This window comes from Pagrus pagrus (genome assembly GCF_965226575.1).
Source record: "Pagrus pagrus genome assembly, chromosome: 17".
Taxonomy (NCBI): Eukaryota; Metazoa; Chordata; class Actinopteri; order Spariformes; family Sparidae; genus Pagrus; species Pagrus pagrus.
In genome coordinates this window covers 17,724,970-17,745,593 of record NC_140201.1, presented here as the reverse complement: position 1 = coordinate 17,745,593, position 20,624 = coordinate 17,724,970, and the positions used below count along the sequence as shown (strand labels likewise).

The window sequence follows — 20,624 nt, the reverse complement described above, 5'->3', positions numbered from 1 at the left end:
ATAGAGATTTTAGGGAAAAGTTAATTCAAGAAAATTCAATCTTAAGACAAAAGCGACTTATTGTTGCTATCGTGTGCCTGCATATAAGTTTTCGTCTTCTTGTAGAAACAAACTACACACTTTATTTTGAAGACCGAATCGTGTGATTTCCGGTTTTGCTTCGGTGACCCTTCTCTAACTTGACGCAGCTCCTCAGTCAGCTGTTTCTCCAGCTTTTCCTCGTCTGTCGTCCTCAAAGGCAGGTTGTTTTATCGCCCTCTGGTGTCCCGGAGGGGAACAGAGGACCAGAGTGAGACCTGACTCTCACAAACTTCTTATGATCGACCACAGGATGGCAGTATAAATAGTTAAGATACTGTCAATAAGGTAAGAAACTACCTGAGATTTTGTTTGTAACGCGGGGAATGCAGCTTTAAAATGTTTTTTTTTGTTTATGACAGCTGTGTTTTGTGGCTTTTAGAAGTGGATTTATCACTGTGCGTGTGTGTGTGTGCGTGTGTGTGTGTATGAGAGAGAGAGACAGAGAGACAGAGAGAGAGAGAGAGAGAGAGAGAGAGAGGATCACTCAGTACCAGGCAGTGATAGGTTACAGATGCTCTTTAAAGTCGCCCATCACATTACATTTTGAATCACAGCGATCACATGGTGTGTTTGCCTTCATTAGGCTCTCTTCATCTCGAACAATCCCGCAAGCTGGTTGGCTGAAAGGCAATCATCCCATCGTTGTGAAACAAAACTCGCTCTGCTGCTTTAACACCGAGGAGGAGGAAGAGGAAGGGAGCGCTGCACACACACACACACACACACACACACACTGCTTCAGTTTGGTGAAAGAAGAGGGCGATCAGACTACAGCCGGCACGGACTGTACAGGGGCTGTGGAGGAGGAGGACCGGTGCGATGATGACGGGCAAATCTGTGAAAGACGTTGACAGATACCAGACTGTCCTCAACTCTCTGCTGGCGCTGGAGGAGAACAAATTCTGCGCTGACTGCGAATCCAAAGGTAAGGTGTTTGTCTTGATCCCGTCCATGCGTGAGGATGATGATGGTCGGTGCATGAATCGACCCGTCTTCCTCATTTACTACGCTGGAAAATGCGGCATTGCATTCATCACCCCCTCGACCAATTACATTGTACTATGGTGCAAGACACGGGGGCCACATCCTCACAGGGCTGGAGCGTGGCATGCTGCTTCATCATGCCAGCAACTAATAGGTGGGGGGGGGGATCCATAATCACCTCCAGGTAGCTTCAATACATAACAGATTTTTTTTCCATCTGAGAAGGTTTTTGTTCATAATTAGTATCGGGCAGCTATATAACAGGATGAGATCATCAGTGAAATTGACTCCAACTGTTAGGAGCCCTTGCAAAGACACCTGAGGCTCCCTGAACCCCTGTATGGACACCACAGACAGAGACAGACACATGTATTGACTTTGAGTCACCCTGAACAGACTGTTCCTATGAGCTGGGTGCAGATGGGAACACAGAAGCTGTCAACGCGAGGGCACCACAATATTTAACGGCATTATAGGCACATGTCATAAGCCTGTCACCCTCAGTGAAGAGGCTGCTGAGAGAGTAATAGTCACAGTGAGGCATTGGTTCTGACGTCATTCTGTGCCTCATGTTTTATTAATGTTCTTGGGTGATGGTATAGTATCCTTCTGCATCACCATAGCGAGACGCTGACACAGTGTTGTGTGTTTGTCCCTCCGTCTGTTTGTAGCTTCAGCGAGGCCTTGGACTATGTCACCAGCTATGCGCTGAACCTGTTTTGCCACGCTGGTGTGTAAACACTGATGTTTTGGTCACAAATACGCCGAGTCGGAGAGTGAATCAACAATCTGTGGCATGTTTGTCTGTTTAAACTGTCAATAAGTTGATGACATCTTTTACTGTAAAGCACGGTAAACAGGCGGTGATTACCAAGTAACATTTTTACATTTCTTTGAAATAACCAGTCAGTTACCAGAGTAATTGCCTCAAAATGTATTGAAAACCACCCACAACATTGTTTAATAATAGTGTTTTGCTATTTTCCAATAAGCACAGCTGGTATAAATTGTTGGTAACTTCTTTAATACATTTTCAGACTGGTTTTTGCTTGACATCTGCTGATCATGCCATGTCTAATTTCCTAATTTCCTACTTCCCCTCAGTAGGCGACTAAAATGAAGTGATTTGTTGCAGCTGAATTTCCGCCTTGTTTCTGTCTAACTTCCCCTCAGCAGGCGACTTAATATGAGTGATTTGTTGCAGCTTGGCTTCAAACTAGATCCTTTAGCAGCTCTTTATGAACATTGTTTTTGGAAAATATCAGAATGTTATCATTAAATGATATTCAATCAATTTTGAGGTGATTATTGTGGTAATTTGGGGGTAATTTCAAAGAAATGTCAAATACGTTGCGTGGTAATTACCACGTACTTGCCATGATATTTCTAGGCCTCTAAAATGGAGGTGTTTTACCAAAACGCTCTGGCAGATAAAGTGTGATAAACATGAAAACACCAAACTGCAAATGTCTATACAACTATTTTGTCTCACTGAACCGTCAACATGTTTATTAGAAAGTTGTCTCATCCTGTTTTGACGAATGTCTTGTTTTCTTGCAAGTTATGTGAGGTTTTAAAGGCAACCCTGCTTCAGTATTAGCTTATTTGATACCAATATCTAGTGTTATTTCCCTTGTTACGATTTCACACTGGCTCTGATGTAACTCGGCAACACTGCTGGTGTTGTAATTGATGAGAATGGCCTCTCCACACCTTGTCCGAGAAATGCCTCAACATGGCAGCTGCGTGTCACTGCTCTCGGCTCTGTCATAAATTCTCGAGTGAAGGCCTTGAATGTACATAAATCACTGCAGGCCGGGGTTTCCTTATGAAAACTTGATGAATGGCATGAGTAAGCAGCTTCCCATACGTAACAGGGAGTGAGATGTTTTCTGTGGTGCTGCGTTCAAGTTCAGATCTGTGTTTGCTTCCTTGACAGACACAGAGATAGACAAACAATCAGACAAATAGGGAAGTGTACAAAGCACTCTCGTATCTGAGTTGTGCCATGCATTAAAATCCTTTAATCTGTCTGTGCCCACGAGTACTCTTTCTGCTTCATGACAGGAGGGGATGAAAGAGTAGAAATCATTGAATTATGGTAGCTTTTCTCTGGATTTGTATACCAGAGGGGAAACATTTCTAACGGGAACATTCGGAGAGCTGGTGCAGGCAAACAGCCTGTTTTTTTGACCTCCAGTTGTTCGTTTGAGACGTCACGATCCAAGTGTTCTCTCTTTGTCTCTCTTTCTGGCTCTCCGTCTCTCTCTGCCTCTTCCTCCCCGTTCATTTACTGAGTCGGCATCTCTGTATCTATTTCAGGTAGCTGCCAAATTCAGGTAAAAAGGATCTGCGGTGCTGATGCTGACATCACAAATATCTCACGTGAAAGACAAAGCGGCTCAAAAAGCTGCTGAGAAAGAAAGCGACTGTCAATACCTACAGTTACCTACAGTATTTTACGAGTTGGGAATGACACTCAAACATCAACTTTCTTACCAACAGGGGCTTTAAGTTTGTCCTTACCTGGCTGACCAGGTAGTTGGATTTACACAATCATGTGAAACTCGCAAGATCACGCAAGAAAATCATGCATCCTATGAGAAACCGCTGGCAGCTGTGGGTGAGGTTTAGGTGACAATGGCGGCTCCCAGAGAGGTTAGCATAGATGCTGCTATAGCATCAGTAACATCAGAACTGCAGCGTATTCTTAATTGGAAGTATAGCAAATGACGGCACTGAAAGCTTTTCATGATGGAAAACGTGTTTCCGCCCTCCTCCTGACTGGCTTCAGCTACATCATGTGGTTCGTTGCTGTGATGGGTTAAAGTTAGCCCGAGATGGACCGTGATATCCAGATGGTTCATCCGATCTCCTGCCAAAGTGTCCGTCCCTTTTAAAAGTAGTTTCCATGGACAACTTCTCAAACCATATGGCGCTTCAGGTTATAATTTCCCTGTCAGAACACAAAGGTGAAATGGAGTTTCATCAGATGTTGTCCCTCACACACAGAGAACAAAGACGATGGCAAGATTTGTAGAGAACTTGGTTGAGGTTCAGTTGACGTCACCAGGACACCATGAATGCTGAGTTTATCAATACAAGGTTTTGTTCCACTGCTTACGGCCTCTGGATGTTCTTTTTAATAAGGTATAAATAGAGCTACAGATGTTGTCCGACTTCAGGCAAAGACACTTGTGACTATTCAGAAGTCAAATTTAAGAAGGCAGACTGTGATCAGACTCTCGCTGCTCACTGTAGCTAAAGACGTGACTGTTCTAAGACAAAACGACAGCTGAGAGACGCACGGAAAACAAATGACAAGGCATCGTTTTTGTATTTGTGAAGCGGTGGACACGTGGAGAGGCCAAGTTCATTTCGATCTGTTTTCTTTTTCTCACATACTCAAACACGTGGTCATCAAACATGCCCGTGCGATGCTTTTTTTTGATTGGCGTGACTTCGCTGTGCAGCAGACTGATCTAATTAGACTGCAGATAAGATTACAGAAGGTGTAGGGGAGAAAATAGCAACCACACACACACACACAGCAGGGACGCTGAAGCTCTTGGTTTAATCTTTATGAAAGGGACATTTTTATGTATCCTCGACAGCTGCGGCCGGAGGCGAATTTGTTTTCGGGTTGTCCGTCTGTCCCATGCTTGTGAATGTGACAGCTCAGTAGCGCCTGGAGGGAATTTGTTCCAATTTGGCAGAAATGTCCACTTGCACTCAAGAATGAACTAATTAGATTTTGGTGATCAGGGGTTAAAGGTCAAGGTCACTGTTACCTCTCAAAGCACATTTTTGACCATTATCTAAGAATTCATTTACTAATAATAACAAATAGTTTTTTAGTGGTCTTTCACTATAATCTAAAGCATGTTTTCTGTCAGTTCTGTAAAAAAATTATAATAATATAATATAAAATACACCACACCCACCTTTCTTCATGTGACAGTGCTAATAAATAAGCCAACGCTGTAACCTAGGTGGATGCTTGAAGAGAGGTATTTTACCTCCTACCTGATTAGCACATGTTCTTCAGTCTTGATGGGTTACTCTTGTGCGTATTAGATGACAAGCGCACACTCTCACAAAACCCCACACGTGCACACCTTAAACACTTTTGTCCCCTCCCTTTCCTTCTGTCAAGTCGGGCGTTTGACCATATGGCAGCATGATGAGGTTTGGTTTAATCTTGTTTGCTATGGCAGAGATTACAGTGCGTTTCTCACCTGCCTCCTTCTGAGTGATTGAAGAGGAAGTGGCGAGATCTATGGAGCCAAGTGCGTGAACACAGTTAAAAAACACACACAACAACACATCAGCGGTGCAATCAGGCCGTCCCTATCTTTGCTTACTGTACAGATACCGCAGCACTGAAACCATATCTCTTGCTTTTTTACTGCCTGTGCTGCCCAACTTCCTGTCTCTCTTTTCCTCTGTACCGCATGAGGTGCTGTATTATTTGTTTATTTACCACTTCCTCACAGTGTGACACTTCTACTGTAACTCCTCAGTACTGCCAGGAAATAATGAAGAAATGGGGAAGAGAGGGCGAGGCAGGTGCATAATGTAGTCAACACTTCTACCTCTGGCCTCAGTCTCAAGGGGCTGTATGTGTGTGTGTGTGTGTGTGTGTGTGTGTGTGTGTGTGTGTGTGTGTGTGCACATGTGTGCGCGTGCATGCGTGCGTTTGCATGAAAGCCTTCCTCCTTTATTGTCTCCATTGTACTTGTGTTTACGCACACACCAAGCCACGGTTGCCGTGGAGATACTGTATCACCTGGCGATACCATGCCTTATCCCTCCACCACCACCACCACCGACTTCCCCTCCCCTCACACCCCTTAATCTCATCCAATCAGAAGCCAGGAGGGATTTCCAATGAAACAAGGAGGCGATTGGCTGTTTGCGTCCTTTAGCCGACATAGAGTTCAGAGTCCCACAGTACCAAGGGGAGGGCGGCACAGTGGTAGAGTCTACAGTATATGACTGTGTATTAAACACGACCACGGCCAGATTAACCTGCTCAGGAAAAATAAGTTGCTGGGTCCCTGTTAGCAGCCCAGAGCCACACAGCCAGGTGATGGTAATAAAAACTAGATCTTGATTCAGAGCCCCTCTACAGAGAGATAATCCTTTATTGATCCCACAGCGGCTCCAGTTCAGGAAGTAAAATTCACTCTATTGATGTTTCACAAAGTCATTTTAGAAATAGTTTTAACCTGCTGTTATTCCTCAAAAATGTGTGTTTATTTATCCTTTAAATGCCGATACCAGTCCAGCCCAAAGTAAATTGAAGGCTGTTGTTGAACCATTTGAAGCACAGACGTGGTTTTGGGCTCTTTATATAAAAGCTGAATTCTTTTCACAAGCTGTTAGAAGCTCTGTAAGTGCTTCTGGCATTAATCTATAGGAGTTTGAACACACCGAATTATTTATGTATCATTCTTGCCAAAATGTCTTAATGCAAAAAGAAGCCTGGAGATAACCTTAAACTGCCCCTATTAGCTGGGAAAACACAACGGGTCCACATCATATAGTCTTACATGGTCCACGCTCAAATTTAAAATCAATTACACTGAAAATGGACCCTTAACACATGTTTCTCTAAGGAAATATCCAGGTGCATGGCAATACATGCCATTTTGTGACCTCAAATGACCCCTGCTTGAAACTAAAAGGGGCAAAATAATCATTATAGTTATTTATTTCCTTATTTGCAAAATGCACAAAACAACATACACTTGCATCATTTCCAAGTTTACAGCTGTAGAAACTGGGATAAATCATGTATTTCTGGATTTGACATCCCATTGGCTACATGATGCATCAATCATCAGTTGACTGGCATGTAAGTGGCTCAGTCAGTGGCTCATTGGCTGTTGTAGGCTCTGGGGCGGGCATAGAAGCTTAACAGGCTGGAACCAAGGCAAACAACTACAAGATGAATTGTGACCATAAAACTTGATGCCAAGCAAAAATCTATTTAGAAAAACGTACAAGATGTATTTAACGTACAATAATTATTTAAAGAGTGAGTGCTACTCATCCCATAATAAACACCAAGACTTCCTGGCATTGCTCTAAGCAGAATCAGCTAGCAGAGCTAACTCACAGCTGCAGTTACAGGTTGCTTTCAGGGAACTCCTTAAGTTACAGAGTTGAGGCAGAGCAGCCGGAGGACATCGGAGGAAAAACCAGAAATAATTTTCCCCATAAAACATGATCCAGTTTCACCAAAATCAGTGACAGTTGGTGTACTGCCGTAAAGCATTGCACACAGTGGTCCTACCCACGCATCGAAGTCACTGTACCATCAAAATGATTATGATAATGTTGCTTTAAGGTCCTCATCATGTCATTTGATATTGTTGCTTTGGAGAGTCATATTCCCATTCTCTAACAAAGTTTGTTTGGCAGTCTGAGGCCACAAGGCAGTTGGTAATCCAGCCTTGTACAACTGTGTATGATAGAAAAACACATAAAAAGTGTGATAAAGTCAAACCAACATCTGCAATGCCCAGCTTACCTAAAAATTGCCTTGTCACTGTACACCTGGAAGACAAAATACTAAGAATAGCTTGCAAATAAATGTGACACCATCTTAAAAAATTACCATAGAGTTCAAACAATTCACATTCACAGAGGCGGGCAGGTATTTCAAGGCTATTATATTGTTACTGTTATGTTGCCCCCCCCTTTTGTGTCACCAACAGGAGCTTTCAAGTGAAAAATAGGGCCTGAGGAGGAATTTAAATTCAGACTTGTAGGTAGTGTTTTTGTTGTAGGTGGCATCAGTTTATATCTCATGTCTTGAATTACATAGATTTATAGTTGGATGAAACATTCTTATTGTTCTCTTAATAAGATTACAAAGTTGTCTGCAACATGACAGGAACAATGATCATATTAGCTTGAAGGAGTACAAGCAATAACATCAGTAATAGGATCAAATGACGCATAAAAGCTAAACATGTGTTTTGAGAAGAGCCTAAAGCTCACAGTGATGGAGTGTCTTACTCATCTTTTGATGTCTAACTCGTTCAACCTCAGTGACTCACCTGCAGGAGCACAGTCGTGACACTCGCACTGACACACAGATGGTGGGTGTGTATTAGTAAATTATCAATAGGGGTCCATCTGTTTAGCTCAGACTGGGACTGGGTCACTGGGCGGCCTGAGGGTTTCTGGATCGTTTTAGATTCTTGAGAGGCCGGAGGATGGGACAAGTGTTTGTGTATACATGAGTGTGTGTTTGTGTGGTGGCAGCTCAGAGGGCGTAGGATCCACTGATGACTGAGGCTCTGTGGGATTAACTGGGTGCATGCAGAGCACCATTTATCCTTGTGGGATATAGGCTAATGAGCCATATGCACCTGCTCGTGCACGTGTGTGTATGTGTGTCAGTGTCAGTCAGTGGGTGTGTACATGAAAAAAATGTGTGCCTGTGTGTCATTAAGGGTGTAAATGACAAGTTTCATCATGAAACGTTATTATATTGATTCTTTGGATGATGATAAAATGCCCATTTGACTTAAGACGTGGCTTAACAACAAGAAGTTTGACTCTATAGAGACTAAACAAAGCAGCTGATATTGCTGTAGCAAGAGTTAGCAGTTGACCTGTTTTTTTTGTTTGTTTTTTTTCAAAATCCAAAAATATTCCCACACTGCTGATTTATTCCCAAGAGGGGAGTCAATGTGCTCATTATCTTGTTTATTTTTATTTATTTATTTATTTACTTTTGGCTGCTTGCCATTACCTGCCTGGTGCTAGCACTGACATTGACATCAGGACATCATTACGACTATAAAAATATCAATGACTACACAATAAAGTGCTAGATGTTTTCTTTAATGTAAAGATAGCAGAGATGCCTGGCTTCCCCCAAACTGGAGGTTGTCTTTGAGATGCGCAGGGGCTTTACAATTAGAAGTGTGATGTACCACACTGAGTTGAGCTGTTGGAGCTTGTTTTGTCAGATGTGCAAAGTTATGTAGTAAAAGTTTTGTAGTAAAAGCAACTCAAACAGTTTTCCAAGAGTCTTTGACTTCCTTTAACAATTAAATTAGCTTTTCTAGCTAAAAACCTAGTTCTGTTGTTCACGGTCCCCAGGGTCTTTAATGCTATTCTTTCTCCACCCATCTACATTTAGATTTACATTTACATTTACATTTAGGGCATTTAGCAGACGCTTTTGTCCAAAGCGACTTACAGTAATTCATACACACAAGTAATTTAGTGGTCTGTATTCTTCTATTTCCACATTTTAGATGATTTATATGCTCATAAATTTGATAAATTAAAGAAATTCCTCCCAGATTATGGTTACCTTCCAGCCAGCCACTGATTTCTATTTAATTACGTATGGTATGAAAATGTGTTGGCAGAATCTTGAAACTTGCCTGAGACGTGTAATTCATCATTGGGAACATTAAGTCTGTATTAGTTTTTGACAAATTTTCATTATTTGTCATTATGAGGTACTGACGTTCAGTGTTCCAATTTCCAGTTTTTCCACATTTTATTTATATTATTTTAAATGTATGCAGACTTCACATTAACTGTAGTGGATTACATAGTTTAGGTCAAGTTTATTTGTGTAGCCTAAAATCCCTTTGCTGGCTTACACTTAACAACTCAAGTTCCAAGAGTTTGCTGAATGATCTTCATACTATATGAAAATGAATGGGAATCAATGGTTTCCCAAAGGGTGGATAAAATGTGGAAAACATCTAGCTGAAACTGTATCGCATGCTTTTAAAAATGATCAGTAGGAAAGTAATTCATGCGTATAGTAATAGTTATGTGCATAACACTGCAAATACACTGTTGCAGCCCTTTGATTGTAACATTTTATTGATGGGAAGTATCAGAGTCTGGAGCGTGCTGGAGACATTTACAGCGAGGGATTTCTAAATGAATGTAGCTCGTAAAGGTCCTCACAAGTGTTGTATTGCCGATGAGCGTGTATGTGGGTGAGTGACATGGAGGTTCATTATAGATCTGTGTTTGCACTCGCCGCTCGTCATACCCCCTGCACATCCCAGCGGGTCATCAAACAGCTAAAGTCCACCATTTGATGACTATAAAACCCCCTCTTGTTTGTCTCAGTTTTTGGCCCGCTCCCCGGCTCAGCCTTCTCCTCCCCTGATGTGCTTCAAGCTGCATGTATGACAACCACAACCACAGCCAGTTTTTGCCGGGATGACTCATTGGTCTTGCATGCGAACCCTCTACTTTTGGGTACTTTGCCCTGTAAAAAGTGAGGACATATTTATAAGTCAAACCTAGTAAATGTTTAATTACACCTCAAAGACAGCATTGGCATTTGTTCTTGATTACAAAAAGAGAAGAGAGAGCTTGCTCACTGCTCTTACTCAACAGTGGAGAAATGGACACTGCAATGCAAACGCTGTAACACCGACAATCGGATTTGTACAGATTGTTTGTTCGATCTTTCCTTCCTTTTTTAGATGTCTATTCCTCCTACTCTCTACTTACTATATCTGTTCAAAGTACCTGGAGGTGTGTGCATTGTTGCTGGACAGACACACTCCATACAGGCTCTTACTCGGGATTGGAACCAAAGAGGCTACTGTGGTGCAGTGTGCAGGTGTGATTCACTTAAATAACTAACCTTCAGCTCGTGATGAGACCTACACTTGTGCTTGCACCAATGGACACCTAAAAATATGGCCTTCATGGAAACAAGACTAGAAGTCTGCAGTCATGCCAGCAGCTCTGTGAGGCTGTATTCAGCTGAATGCTAACATCAGCATGCTCGCAACGACAACATTTGTATGCTGATGTGTAGCAGGTATGATGTTTGCCATGTTCAGCGTCTTAGTTCAGGCTGTCAGCATGCAAACATTTGCTAATTAGCATGAAACACTAAGCTGAGCGTCAGTATTCAGTAGTTGTTAAGACATTTAAGTCAAAACTACAAAGGCCAACCTCATTGTGGCCTCTATACAAGGAAGTGAAGGGCTCAAGAAAGTCATGATGATACACTGTCTATGAACCCTTTAGCAATTATATTATATTTCACTGCAAAAAAAAGTCCGACGTACTTGTGATGAAAAGTCAAGGGAACATTTGAATTCATCCTCTGGGTGATATGGAGGTATCCGATTTTATGGCAGTGCAACAAGTAGTTGTTGAGATATTTCACTAATAAACCAAATATGTTAAACTCATTGTGGTACTTAAGGAAAAGTCAGCGGACCATCAAAATAGTATTCATCCTCTGGATACCATTGTTCTCTGTACCAAATGTCATACCAATCCATCCAATAGCTGTTGAGATATTTCACTTTGGACCAAAGCTGTGGATCAGCGGTCCAACACTGCCATCCCTGAAGCCATGCCACTAGCATGGCTAAAGAGAGATATGAAGTCAGCACAATACGCAAAGAAATAAAAACACAACAGTGCCGGCAGTTGGGCGAAACTCCAAGAACTAAGGGTGGAGAGGGCAACAGAAAGGGAGAATTATAACTGTGAGTGAGAGATATGGACAGACAGGGGAGGGGAGGAGGGAGGCAGCGGTGGTGAATGACAGAGATAAGAAATGGCGGCCAGGACACAGAGGAGCATTAGAATGAGGATGAGGAGAACAAACTAATTCCAGCGTGCAGGGAGTTCAAAACACAATAGACAATCTCTCTCTTGCTGTCTGTCAGTGCCAGTGTTTACAGCGGTTAAGCAGGCTTTGCAGAGTAATTCTACTATTATTAGCCGGCGTGGCAGCTAATGCTGCAGCCAGACGGTCAGGATGATGGACATGCTCTGTCTGTCTGGTGACCCTCTGTTTATGTTTACTGGTTTACCCTCTGTGCTTTTGTTTTTTCCCCATTTTCTCATTTGAAAATATAGCTCACAAATATAGGCAACCAAAAAAAAAAAACATGAACACACAGAGCTTATGATTGCAAACCCTTTTAGCAGGATGCAGCCAAGACACATAGCTATTATTTGACTCAGCACCCAGACACTGTTTCCGCTGCTGCTGTTAGGATGTAGCTTTTTTGCATGTTTTCCCTTCTGAAACTTCCTTCTTCATTTGCATAGAATGGCCTTTCTTAAAAACAGCACAATGACTCTGGCTGGCAGGAGGGTCCACTGAGAAACCCAAATCGAAAGCTGCTCTTCCACCTAGTGGCGTAAAGGCCGCGGTGCACCAACTTGTAGCAAGGTTGCAAGAGAGGAGACGAGTGGGAGAGGTGGAGACCGAGGCAGAGAGTGCTTCAGCCCCGGAGGGAGGGGTGAGCGGGAAGAGATGGAGGAGGAGGGGCAAGACGAGAGAGAAAGATGTAGGGAGGGATGGGGAGAGGAGCGCCAGTATTCTCTTTGAAGCCGACTGTATTCTCTGAAGAGGTCGGTTGCATAATTTCAGCAGCAAAATAGCCTGAGAGTGTTGTTTTTATTTCCCCCCTTCTCACAGTTGTCTGGTTCATGACACATAGAAGACATATGGGGAACAATCCAGTGCAGCCATTAAGACACATATGGCAGTAAGATGGACAAAATGGCCCACTCAGATAACCACGCAACCCACACACAGAGGCTCATGACCAAATGAGTAATCATCCCTGCAGGTATCCAGGCTCTGAGTGCGTGTGATTGCTTGTGTGCGTTACTTGCTACTCCCCCTCTCTCTGCTCAGTCCCAGCTATGTAGGCTAACTATTGGATCCCATTATGTGTCAGGACACCGTATGACTTACACAGGATTAGATGTGTTCCCAGCTGGATTCAAACTCATAATTGAATTTCAGGCTTGTCTCTCTATAATTGGACTAAAATTAATCAGAGCTTTTCTCTACCTTCTCTATTACACTTCCACCTTCACTCTCCATCCCCTCACTTAGTTTTTGCTCTGTTGCCCACTTACTTTACCAGGCTCCTAAAAACAATTAAACGCTAGCTTCCTCTCTCCGCCAGGTCCGAGATGGGCGTCCTGGAATTTGGGCATCTTCATCTGCATCCGCTGTGCCGGTATCCACCGAAACCTGGGAGTCCACATCTCCAAGGTCAAGTCTGTCAATCTGGACCAGTGGACGCAGGAGCAGGTCCAGGTCAGAGGTCACGCTGCAGAGCCAAACACCACATACATGTTTCAATGTTAATGTGATATAGTACAGGATGATTGGCTTCACATATAACTAAGTTAGAGTAAGTTAGCTCACTGCAGAGGCAATACCAGCTTATGTTCTTTGGATTGAATACAGTGTAGGTGCTGTTCCTTATAGTAATGAATGGAGTACAATAAAAACAAACACTTTTGCCCTTTGCTAATGGCAGTAATTAGGTAAGGCGCCCAAACAGAAAAGCTGCTAAAGAGATGTTACAGTTGTTACAGCAGAGAGCCCTGAACAGGTTTAGTGTCTTAATGAGTATAATTTATTTCTTCTTTCCTCTAAAATGCCCAGTTGTTTCTCCGTTGTTCCCCGTGGTCTTGTTTTCTTTCACACTGCATTTAAGTACCAGTAGGAGCCTGTTAGTGTTTAATTGGTACAAATGCCACTGTTAAAGTGCTTTTCTTGTATTGAACCAACAGCTTTAGAACACAAAACCTTGTGTTACAAATCTTTCTGGTTTCTGGATCTGAAAGACATATCACATATAGTGGAGGAAGTAGACACTTTCTCATCAGTATCCAGTTCAGCTTGTCTGAAAGTCAGCATTATGCTTCCCAGTTTGATCGTTTTCCTATGGTCAGCATCTTGATTTCTCTCTTTCCCCCACAATAGGATTTCACACTGTTTTATTATGAGGACTCCACCACATGCAGCGTGAGAAGTACCCTGGATGTTGTGTCTTTGCTGTATTAGAACAGCGTGACATGATTTGTTGTGCTTTGCTGCCACCAGTGTGTTCAGGAGATGGGAAACGCCAAAGCCAAACGTCTCTACGAGGCTTTCTTACCTGAGTGCTTCCAGAGGCCCGAGACGGACCAGTCTGCAGAGATCTTCATCAGGGACAAGTACGATAAGAAGAAGTACATGGATAAGGTCATTGACATACAGATGCTTAGGGTGAGTCCTCACACGCAGACAGAAAAAGCTTTGTGCTTCAAACAGGATCAGCAGACGGAAAATAATCTTGACAGGACAGCGAATCACACTTTTTGGTCTCGTCTCTCTTGAGGAAGGTCAGTCCACTTGAAGTGTCAGTAACGTTTGTTCTGTCTGTACAGAAAGAAAAGAGCTGTGACAATATACCCAAGGAGCCGGTTGTGTTTGAGAAGATGAAATTGGTGAGCACGTCATTTCATGTTCATACTTGTCCCTGAAGATTTTGAACATTTAATCGATCTCTTTTGAGCTGAAGAAAGAGGGAAGAGGGTTTCCGTCAGTCAGTGACGAGAATGAGGTATGATGAGGTTCATCTTGAAGAGATGAGTTTTCAGCCAGCAGGGGGAAATTGGGAGTAACTCTGCTGTTTTGGCATGAGTGGGAGGTCATTTCACTAACAGGGAGTGTGGAGAAAAAGATTCTGGATCCAAGCTCGTTTGTCAGTGCCGACATTTTGCATTAATTATATCGACTTTCTCTCTCGTGACAGAAAAAAGACATCAGCCCGAAGACAGATTCCCAGTCTGTTACAGACCTGCTTGGATTAGGTACTGCACACCCACATGCGCACACATACGCACGTTTACAGTATAGCACTTACGTATAATATACAGTAAATTGTGGGTCAAGTTGAAGGTTGCTCATAACAGCCATGCCTCCATCTATCCTTTCCTAGATGCCCCTGCTCCAAGTCCTGCGGTGTCTAATGGTGGAGGATGTGTTCCAGACAGTAATGAGAGCCCAGCGGTGTCTCATCCAGCTCTGGCACACTCTGCACTGGATCTCTTTAGCTCACTGCCAGCACCCCCCTCTGCTTCCTCCACTAAAACCACGGTAGGAGAGATAGCACACTGTACACACTGCTCACTGTCTGCTCTCCACAGCACCATTATGTTTTTTACCAAGCAAGCTGAAGAGATGTTGGTGTTGGTCGGTCTTTTGGACAGTCTACCACTCTGATCCAGACTGAAATCCAGACTGCTGTAATTTGTTTAGTGTTAATTAGCAAATGGTAGGATACTGTACATGGTAAACACACCTGCTAAACATCATCAGCATGTTAGCATTGTCACTGTGAGCACAGTAGCATGCTGAAGTTAGCGTAATAAGCCTAATGCCACCTCTTTGTCCTTCCTCTCTAGCCTGTTTCCAGCTCCCTGCCTCAGAGCAGAGTGACTGCCTCTGTGCCTGAAAACCTCAGTCTGTTCCTGGATTCAGCACCCAAAGCAGAGGAGGGCGCTGTCAAGAAACTGTCCAAGGACTCAATTCTCTCCCTGTACGCCTCCACCCCGTCAGTGCACGCCAGCAGTATGGCTACTCAAGGTGAGAACTGGAAAACCATTTCTCAGACGTGCCTTTTCCAATTTTGGAGAAAGATAGTTGATTGCTGAGTCTCATTCCCAGGTTGTCAAATACACATTGGGTTGGCGTCCATCCAACCATATCCGCAAAGTTATATATTGTTGCTTTGAATCTTAATATAATTGGTGAGTTAGTTTCTTCAAAGAGACGAGAGCATGATTGATTGCTTGCAGATTGCTGCTTCCTGACCTTCATTATTTTTCGCAGGCTTGTACATGAACCAAATGGGATACCTGACCCACCCATACGGTTCATACCATTCTTTAGCCCAGGCAGGGGGAATGGGAGGCACCATGATGACATCACAGATGGCCATGATGGCACAGCAACCAAGCAGCATGATTGGAGTTCAACAGAACAGCATGATGGGACAGCAGAATGGTTTGATGGCTGCACAGGGTGTCATGGCTCCACCTAGTGGAGCTATGGCATCACCTTACATGACGGGGATGACCCAGGGCATGATGGGACAGCAGCAAAGCGGAATGATGCTACAGCAGCAGACTGGGATGATGGGACAGCAGCAGAATGGAATTATGGGACAGCAGCAGCCTGGGATGATGGGGCAGCAGCAGCCTGGGGTGATGGGACAACAGCAGAATGGCATTATGGGACAGCAGCAGAGTGGGATGATGGTACAGCAGCAGGTTGGAGGTTTACCTCATCAGCAGGTGTATGGAGTGCAACATGCTCAGCAGCTACAGTGGAACATTACCCAGGTGTGTTTGGGGTTGTGTGCATATTTGTTTTCAACCATGTGAATTTTGAAAGTAGTAACAATGTGTGTTTTGCGGCTTTCAGATGACTCAGCACGTGGCCGGCACGAATCTCTACAACACCAACGGCATGATGGGATACAGCAGTCAACACATGGGAAGCTCGACGACTCCGAGCTCATCGCACATGACAGCACACATTTGGAAATGATCTCATACATCCAAAAAGTGAAGTAATGCCAATAATCCGCAAAAGAGAGGGGGACTGAGTTGTAGGAATCTGGATTAGACTCTCTGTGAGACATTTTCTAATGCAAGGGAGGAGGAGGAGGAGGAGGAGGAAGAGAAGACAGTTGTGAAGAAGATTAAGGTTTGGGAAACCACTACTACCTCTCTTTCTCTCTCCTCTCTGCCCATGCTTCCTCTTCTCGTCTCATCCATGGCCATGTTTTGCATATTTCCATGCTTGCCTTCAGAACATTTTCGTATGATAACCAAGACAACAGGGTTCAGAGTTTAATGGCTTAGGACTACAAATCTTTTTTCATACTTAGCCTGTATGTGAGTGTGTGTGTGTGCACGCACATCTGCTGTATGTAGGTGTCAACTAACTGCTTGACTTAAACTTGGTTTCTGGAGACTTTTACAGTTTTTCTTACTTGATCAGAATCAAGTTATAAAATGCGCAGGTTAGCCTAGCTTTACTCAAACGCACTGGAATTATATTTCACTTTTGCAAGGCTGATGGTGTGTTCAGACAGAAAGCAAAGCAAACTTTCAGGACCATTTGTGTTGGTGTTACTCAAATGAGTTTGACTGAGGACTCATTCACGTTTATTCACACCAAACAACCAGAATATGTAACTACATTATCCGTAAACGAGAGAGCAAAGGCAGGCGCTGGCTCCAGGTCAGAGCAGAATCCGGTGTGACTTCAGGTGTTTATTCCTCCAGAAGTTCCAGCTCTGCCCCCGACTCTCTCCTCCAGAGATCAGTGACTGCCCGTTGGCGAGCAGGGCTCCGTCCCTCCAGTCTGCCTGGTCCTCCCCACACGACTCAGGATACACACCAATGTTTCAGTTGAATACTTCATACTCCTGCAAATATGTGCGTGATGCAAATTTTGCTCATTTGTGTCTATTTGCATCTTAGCATTGACCTCATATGTAATTGCACCTTGCAAAAAATCACCTTGCTTTCTGTCTGAAAACAACATAAGATTTTACTGTTTCCTCATTTGTTCGACATTTTCAGAAATGCACGTATTTACGAGAGTTAGATGAGGAGATTAATACTACTCTTGTGAGTGTATGTCAAATATGAAGTTAGTTAGTTATCTTAGCTTAGCATAAAGACTGGAAACGAGAGACAAAATCCACCTGCTAGCATCTCTAAAGCTTACTAATTAATACATTATATCATGTTTGTTTAATCCATGCAAAAAAAAAGTGCTAACGCATTGCGGTGTCAAGTGTGGACCATTTCCTGGCTATTTCAAGCCAATCAAGTTCCTGGAGGCTTGTTATCTTGTTAAAAAAATGAGATATGAAATGTTAGTGAGCTTTTGCTGTGCTGGTAGGCAAATTTTGTTACTTTGGACTACCTGTTTTCAGTCTTTGTGCTAAGCTAACCAGCTGCTGGCGTTAGCTTCATATGTACAGATATGGGAGTGGTATCGATCTACTCGTCTAACGCTTGGCAAGAAAGTTAATAAGAGTTCAGATTATGTCAAACAAAAATGCTGAACTATTCTCTTAACCCAGCATTAGCATTGTCTCTTAACAAATCATTCCCGGCAGCAACAATTAGCTTCATTTTAGCCGCAAACCCCGTTTGTGAAGAACCAACTATGATGAATGTTTTCCCAACCAGCTTTCAAGTTCACATGGATTAAGATCTCATTCTTCAGGTGACATAGTTTTAAAGTTATACAACCCTTCCTGTCAGACGATTTAAGCTTGGTTTGGCTAGTCTCTTAATTTATCACACCTTCAAGCTGCAAGTAGACAGGACATGATTTTGTCTTGCTCTGCGTTAGTAGGAAAAACTGTGAAATCTTACAAAAACCAATGTATCCCTTCCTAAACACTTAAGTTATCCTACCCCTCCAATAATATTAAAACTTAAGAAATCCCTTTACTTATTGATAAGTTCCTACTGTCTCACAAGTTAGAGTAGCTATGAAACCTACCTAAGCATCCCTTAATGATGATGTCTTCTGCTCAATTCAAAGAGGGCTCCTGTTAGAACCAATATCTAATCTCAACTTTTAAGTGTCAAAAGTCCTAACCTGGATTTTGGGAGACCAAAGATCAATGCTAGCTTTATTAAGGTTGTAAGGTATTCCGATGCTTTGTTACATCTGTATAGCCAAGTTACTAGTGATTATTAGAAACTTCAATTCAGCCGTCCTTTAACAGTATGTTCGGTCATACCTGCTCTTACACAATGAATGTTGGGATGTATCAACTCACTGTGCTATTTCCTCAGCAAGGGTGGGACACTTAAAAAGTCACTACTTGCATGCCAAGTCATCATGTATAATGTCGAGTTAACGCACACACACCTCAAGTTAATCTACCTTGTACAATAGAGGCCTCAAACAATGTTGAATGTCCGTAAATAAGAGAGAAATAGAGAGAGAGAGGACACTTTACGGTACAGGTCGGTCGTGTTTCAGATTCTTCCACTGAACTGCATGAGGAGAATGTTTTATCTAGCTCTGATTGTGTGTACTGTATGTTTATCATGATATCCGAATGTGTCTCTGAATGTTTCTCTCTACACGTCGATCAGTCTCTGACCAAGACCAACAACAAAAAAAAAAATCTCAATGAATGTGCTGTCCTGAATGTGTTTCATGATTGTACCGGACTCATTGCGACTACACACACACCTGATTGTTGCCGTGGTGCGTTTGTTTTTGATATTCTACGATTCTGTCGAGCAACTTACACTTGTGCGTTCTGAATGATCAGTGGTCAGCAGCGTCCTGTCCGTTTTTTGGTGTGTCGTTCAAGTCAACTGAGTTTAAATGTTACCGTCAAGTTAGGAGCAAACTGTGACCGGGCTGACGCGTTATTTCAGGTCGCTCGGGGGCGTTTACAATTTGGCCAAACCACATTGTGAAGCAAAAAGAAAAAGCGGTTGCACGACCACGATCTGTCACCTCTCAACGTTCGAGTCAACCTCCCCAACACACGCTTACACAGACCATCTCTCTGTACTGATTTCTCTGAAAGTGTTTCTAAATATGTCCATTCTTATAAATGCATGAAGCCATTAGTGTAAATAATCTTTCCGTTTTTACATACAAGCATTTTTGTGTTAATTTGCCATTGTGAATGTGAGGGGTAAGAATGTAAAAGGAGCCGCTGAAAGAGAAACAAATGATGACACTCTGGCATAATAAGATTCCCATTAATAATAAACAAGCAGCCTTCGCAACTCAGAAACTCGTCTGTTCCTTCCAGGTATTTCTTTCACTTTTAGCTCTTTTTGTGGCAGCTGAGGCAACAGTGTGACAGCAGCAGTCGCTTTCTCTGCTGGGAGCAATATCACCATAACACAATGTGTCGCCTGTGCACTGTAACAGCAGATCTTTCAGCTAGCGATGAGAAGTTTCCTGGAGGCAGCAACAACTCATCTCTGTGGGCGAGGAGGCTCCACCTGAGCAGCTTTTTCATTTGTAATTATCTCAAACTTTAGGTTGCTTGTGATCTGTTCCTTTGTTTTGTCTGGTATATTTTCTGTGAAATAAGAGCAAATGAAGGAATGTATCTTTTTATGTACTTGGCAATCAAGATATTGTGTATCTTATCCTTTATCAGATTTTCTCTGTATATTATGTTTCTGAAACAATATCGATGAACATGTACTGTATATGAGTTCTTTCCCTTTTTGATTTCATGTTGACACAAGGTAGTCACTTCAATTTGAGAATATATATGTAACATACAATACTTGTCTCTGTGAAAATATACAAAATAAATATTGTTTTGAATAATTTTGATACCTGGTATTGATTTAAAAAATGTTCAAACATTCTTGGGCCTGCTGTCATATCAGTCCTGTCTAAATGCTGACATTCTGCAGGCTGTTTGAGTAAAGCTTATGAATGGTGTATTTTGTATTAATAATCCAGTTCCTTACAAGAAAAACTACCTATTATTCTTGATTGTAGCCTTGCTTGTTGGTATTGGCAATGTAAGCAGCATGGGCACATCAAGATTTGTTGTGAAGTGAGGAAACAGGCCGCAAGAAGTTCATTGTTGCCATGTAAATTGCTGACGTCATGAATTGGTTATGATGCTTTTGTGAACCCTGTTCAGTCAAACACATCAGTGACATGGTTGAAGTAAAAGCAAGGTAAAATGTTTATGTTTTAAATGCTA

At 42.7% G+C, this 20,624-nt stretch overlaps 1 protein-coding gene across 2 annotated transcripts; it reads left to right on the top strand.

The window, feature by feature from the left end:
* The first annotated feature begins 626 nt into the window (after positions 1-626).
* On the top strand, positions 627-20,236 carry smap2 (small ArfGAP2). Of its 2 annotated transcripts, XM_084379235.1 has the most exons (9): positions 627-1,006; positions 13,020-13,153; positions 13,949-14,113; positions 14,275-14,334; positions 14,643-14,700; positions 14,829-14,986; positions 15,295-15,475; positions 15,722-16,233; positions 16,316-20,236. In XM_084379235.1, the coding sequence occupies exons 1-9, from the start codon at positions 901-903 to the stop codon at positions 16,439-16,441; spliced, it is 1,500 nt and encodes a 499-aa protein (XP_084235361.1). In that variant the 5' UTR covers positions 627-900; the 3' UTR covers positions 16,442-20,236. The 2 variants fall into 2 exon arrangements, with proteins under 2 accessions (XP_084235361.1, XP_084235362.1); XM_084379236.1 differs by lacking the exon at positions 14,275-14,334.
* The last annotated feature ends 388 nt before the right edge of the window (positions 20,237-20,624 follow it).

Bases quoted from the DNA above. Each gene is read 5' to 3' on its own strand.
- smap2 (XM_084379235.1), top strand. From the start codon at position 901: ATGATGACGGGCAAATCTGTGAAAGACGTTGACAGATACCAGACTGTC. The intron at 14,335-14,642 runs GTGAGCACGTCA...CTCTCGTGACAG, and splicing joins TGTTTGAGAAGATGAAATTG to AAAAAAGACATCAGCCCGAA. The intron at 14,987-15,294 runs GTAGGAGAGATA...CTTCCTCTCTAG, and splicing joins CTTCCTCCACTAAAACCACG to CCTGTTTCCAGCTCCCTGCC.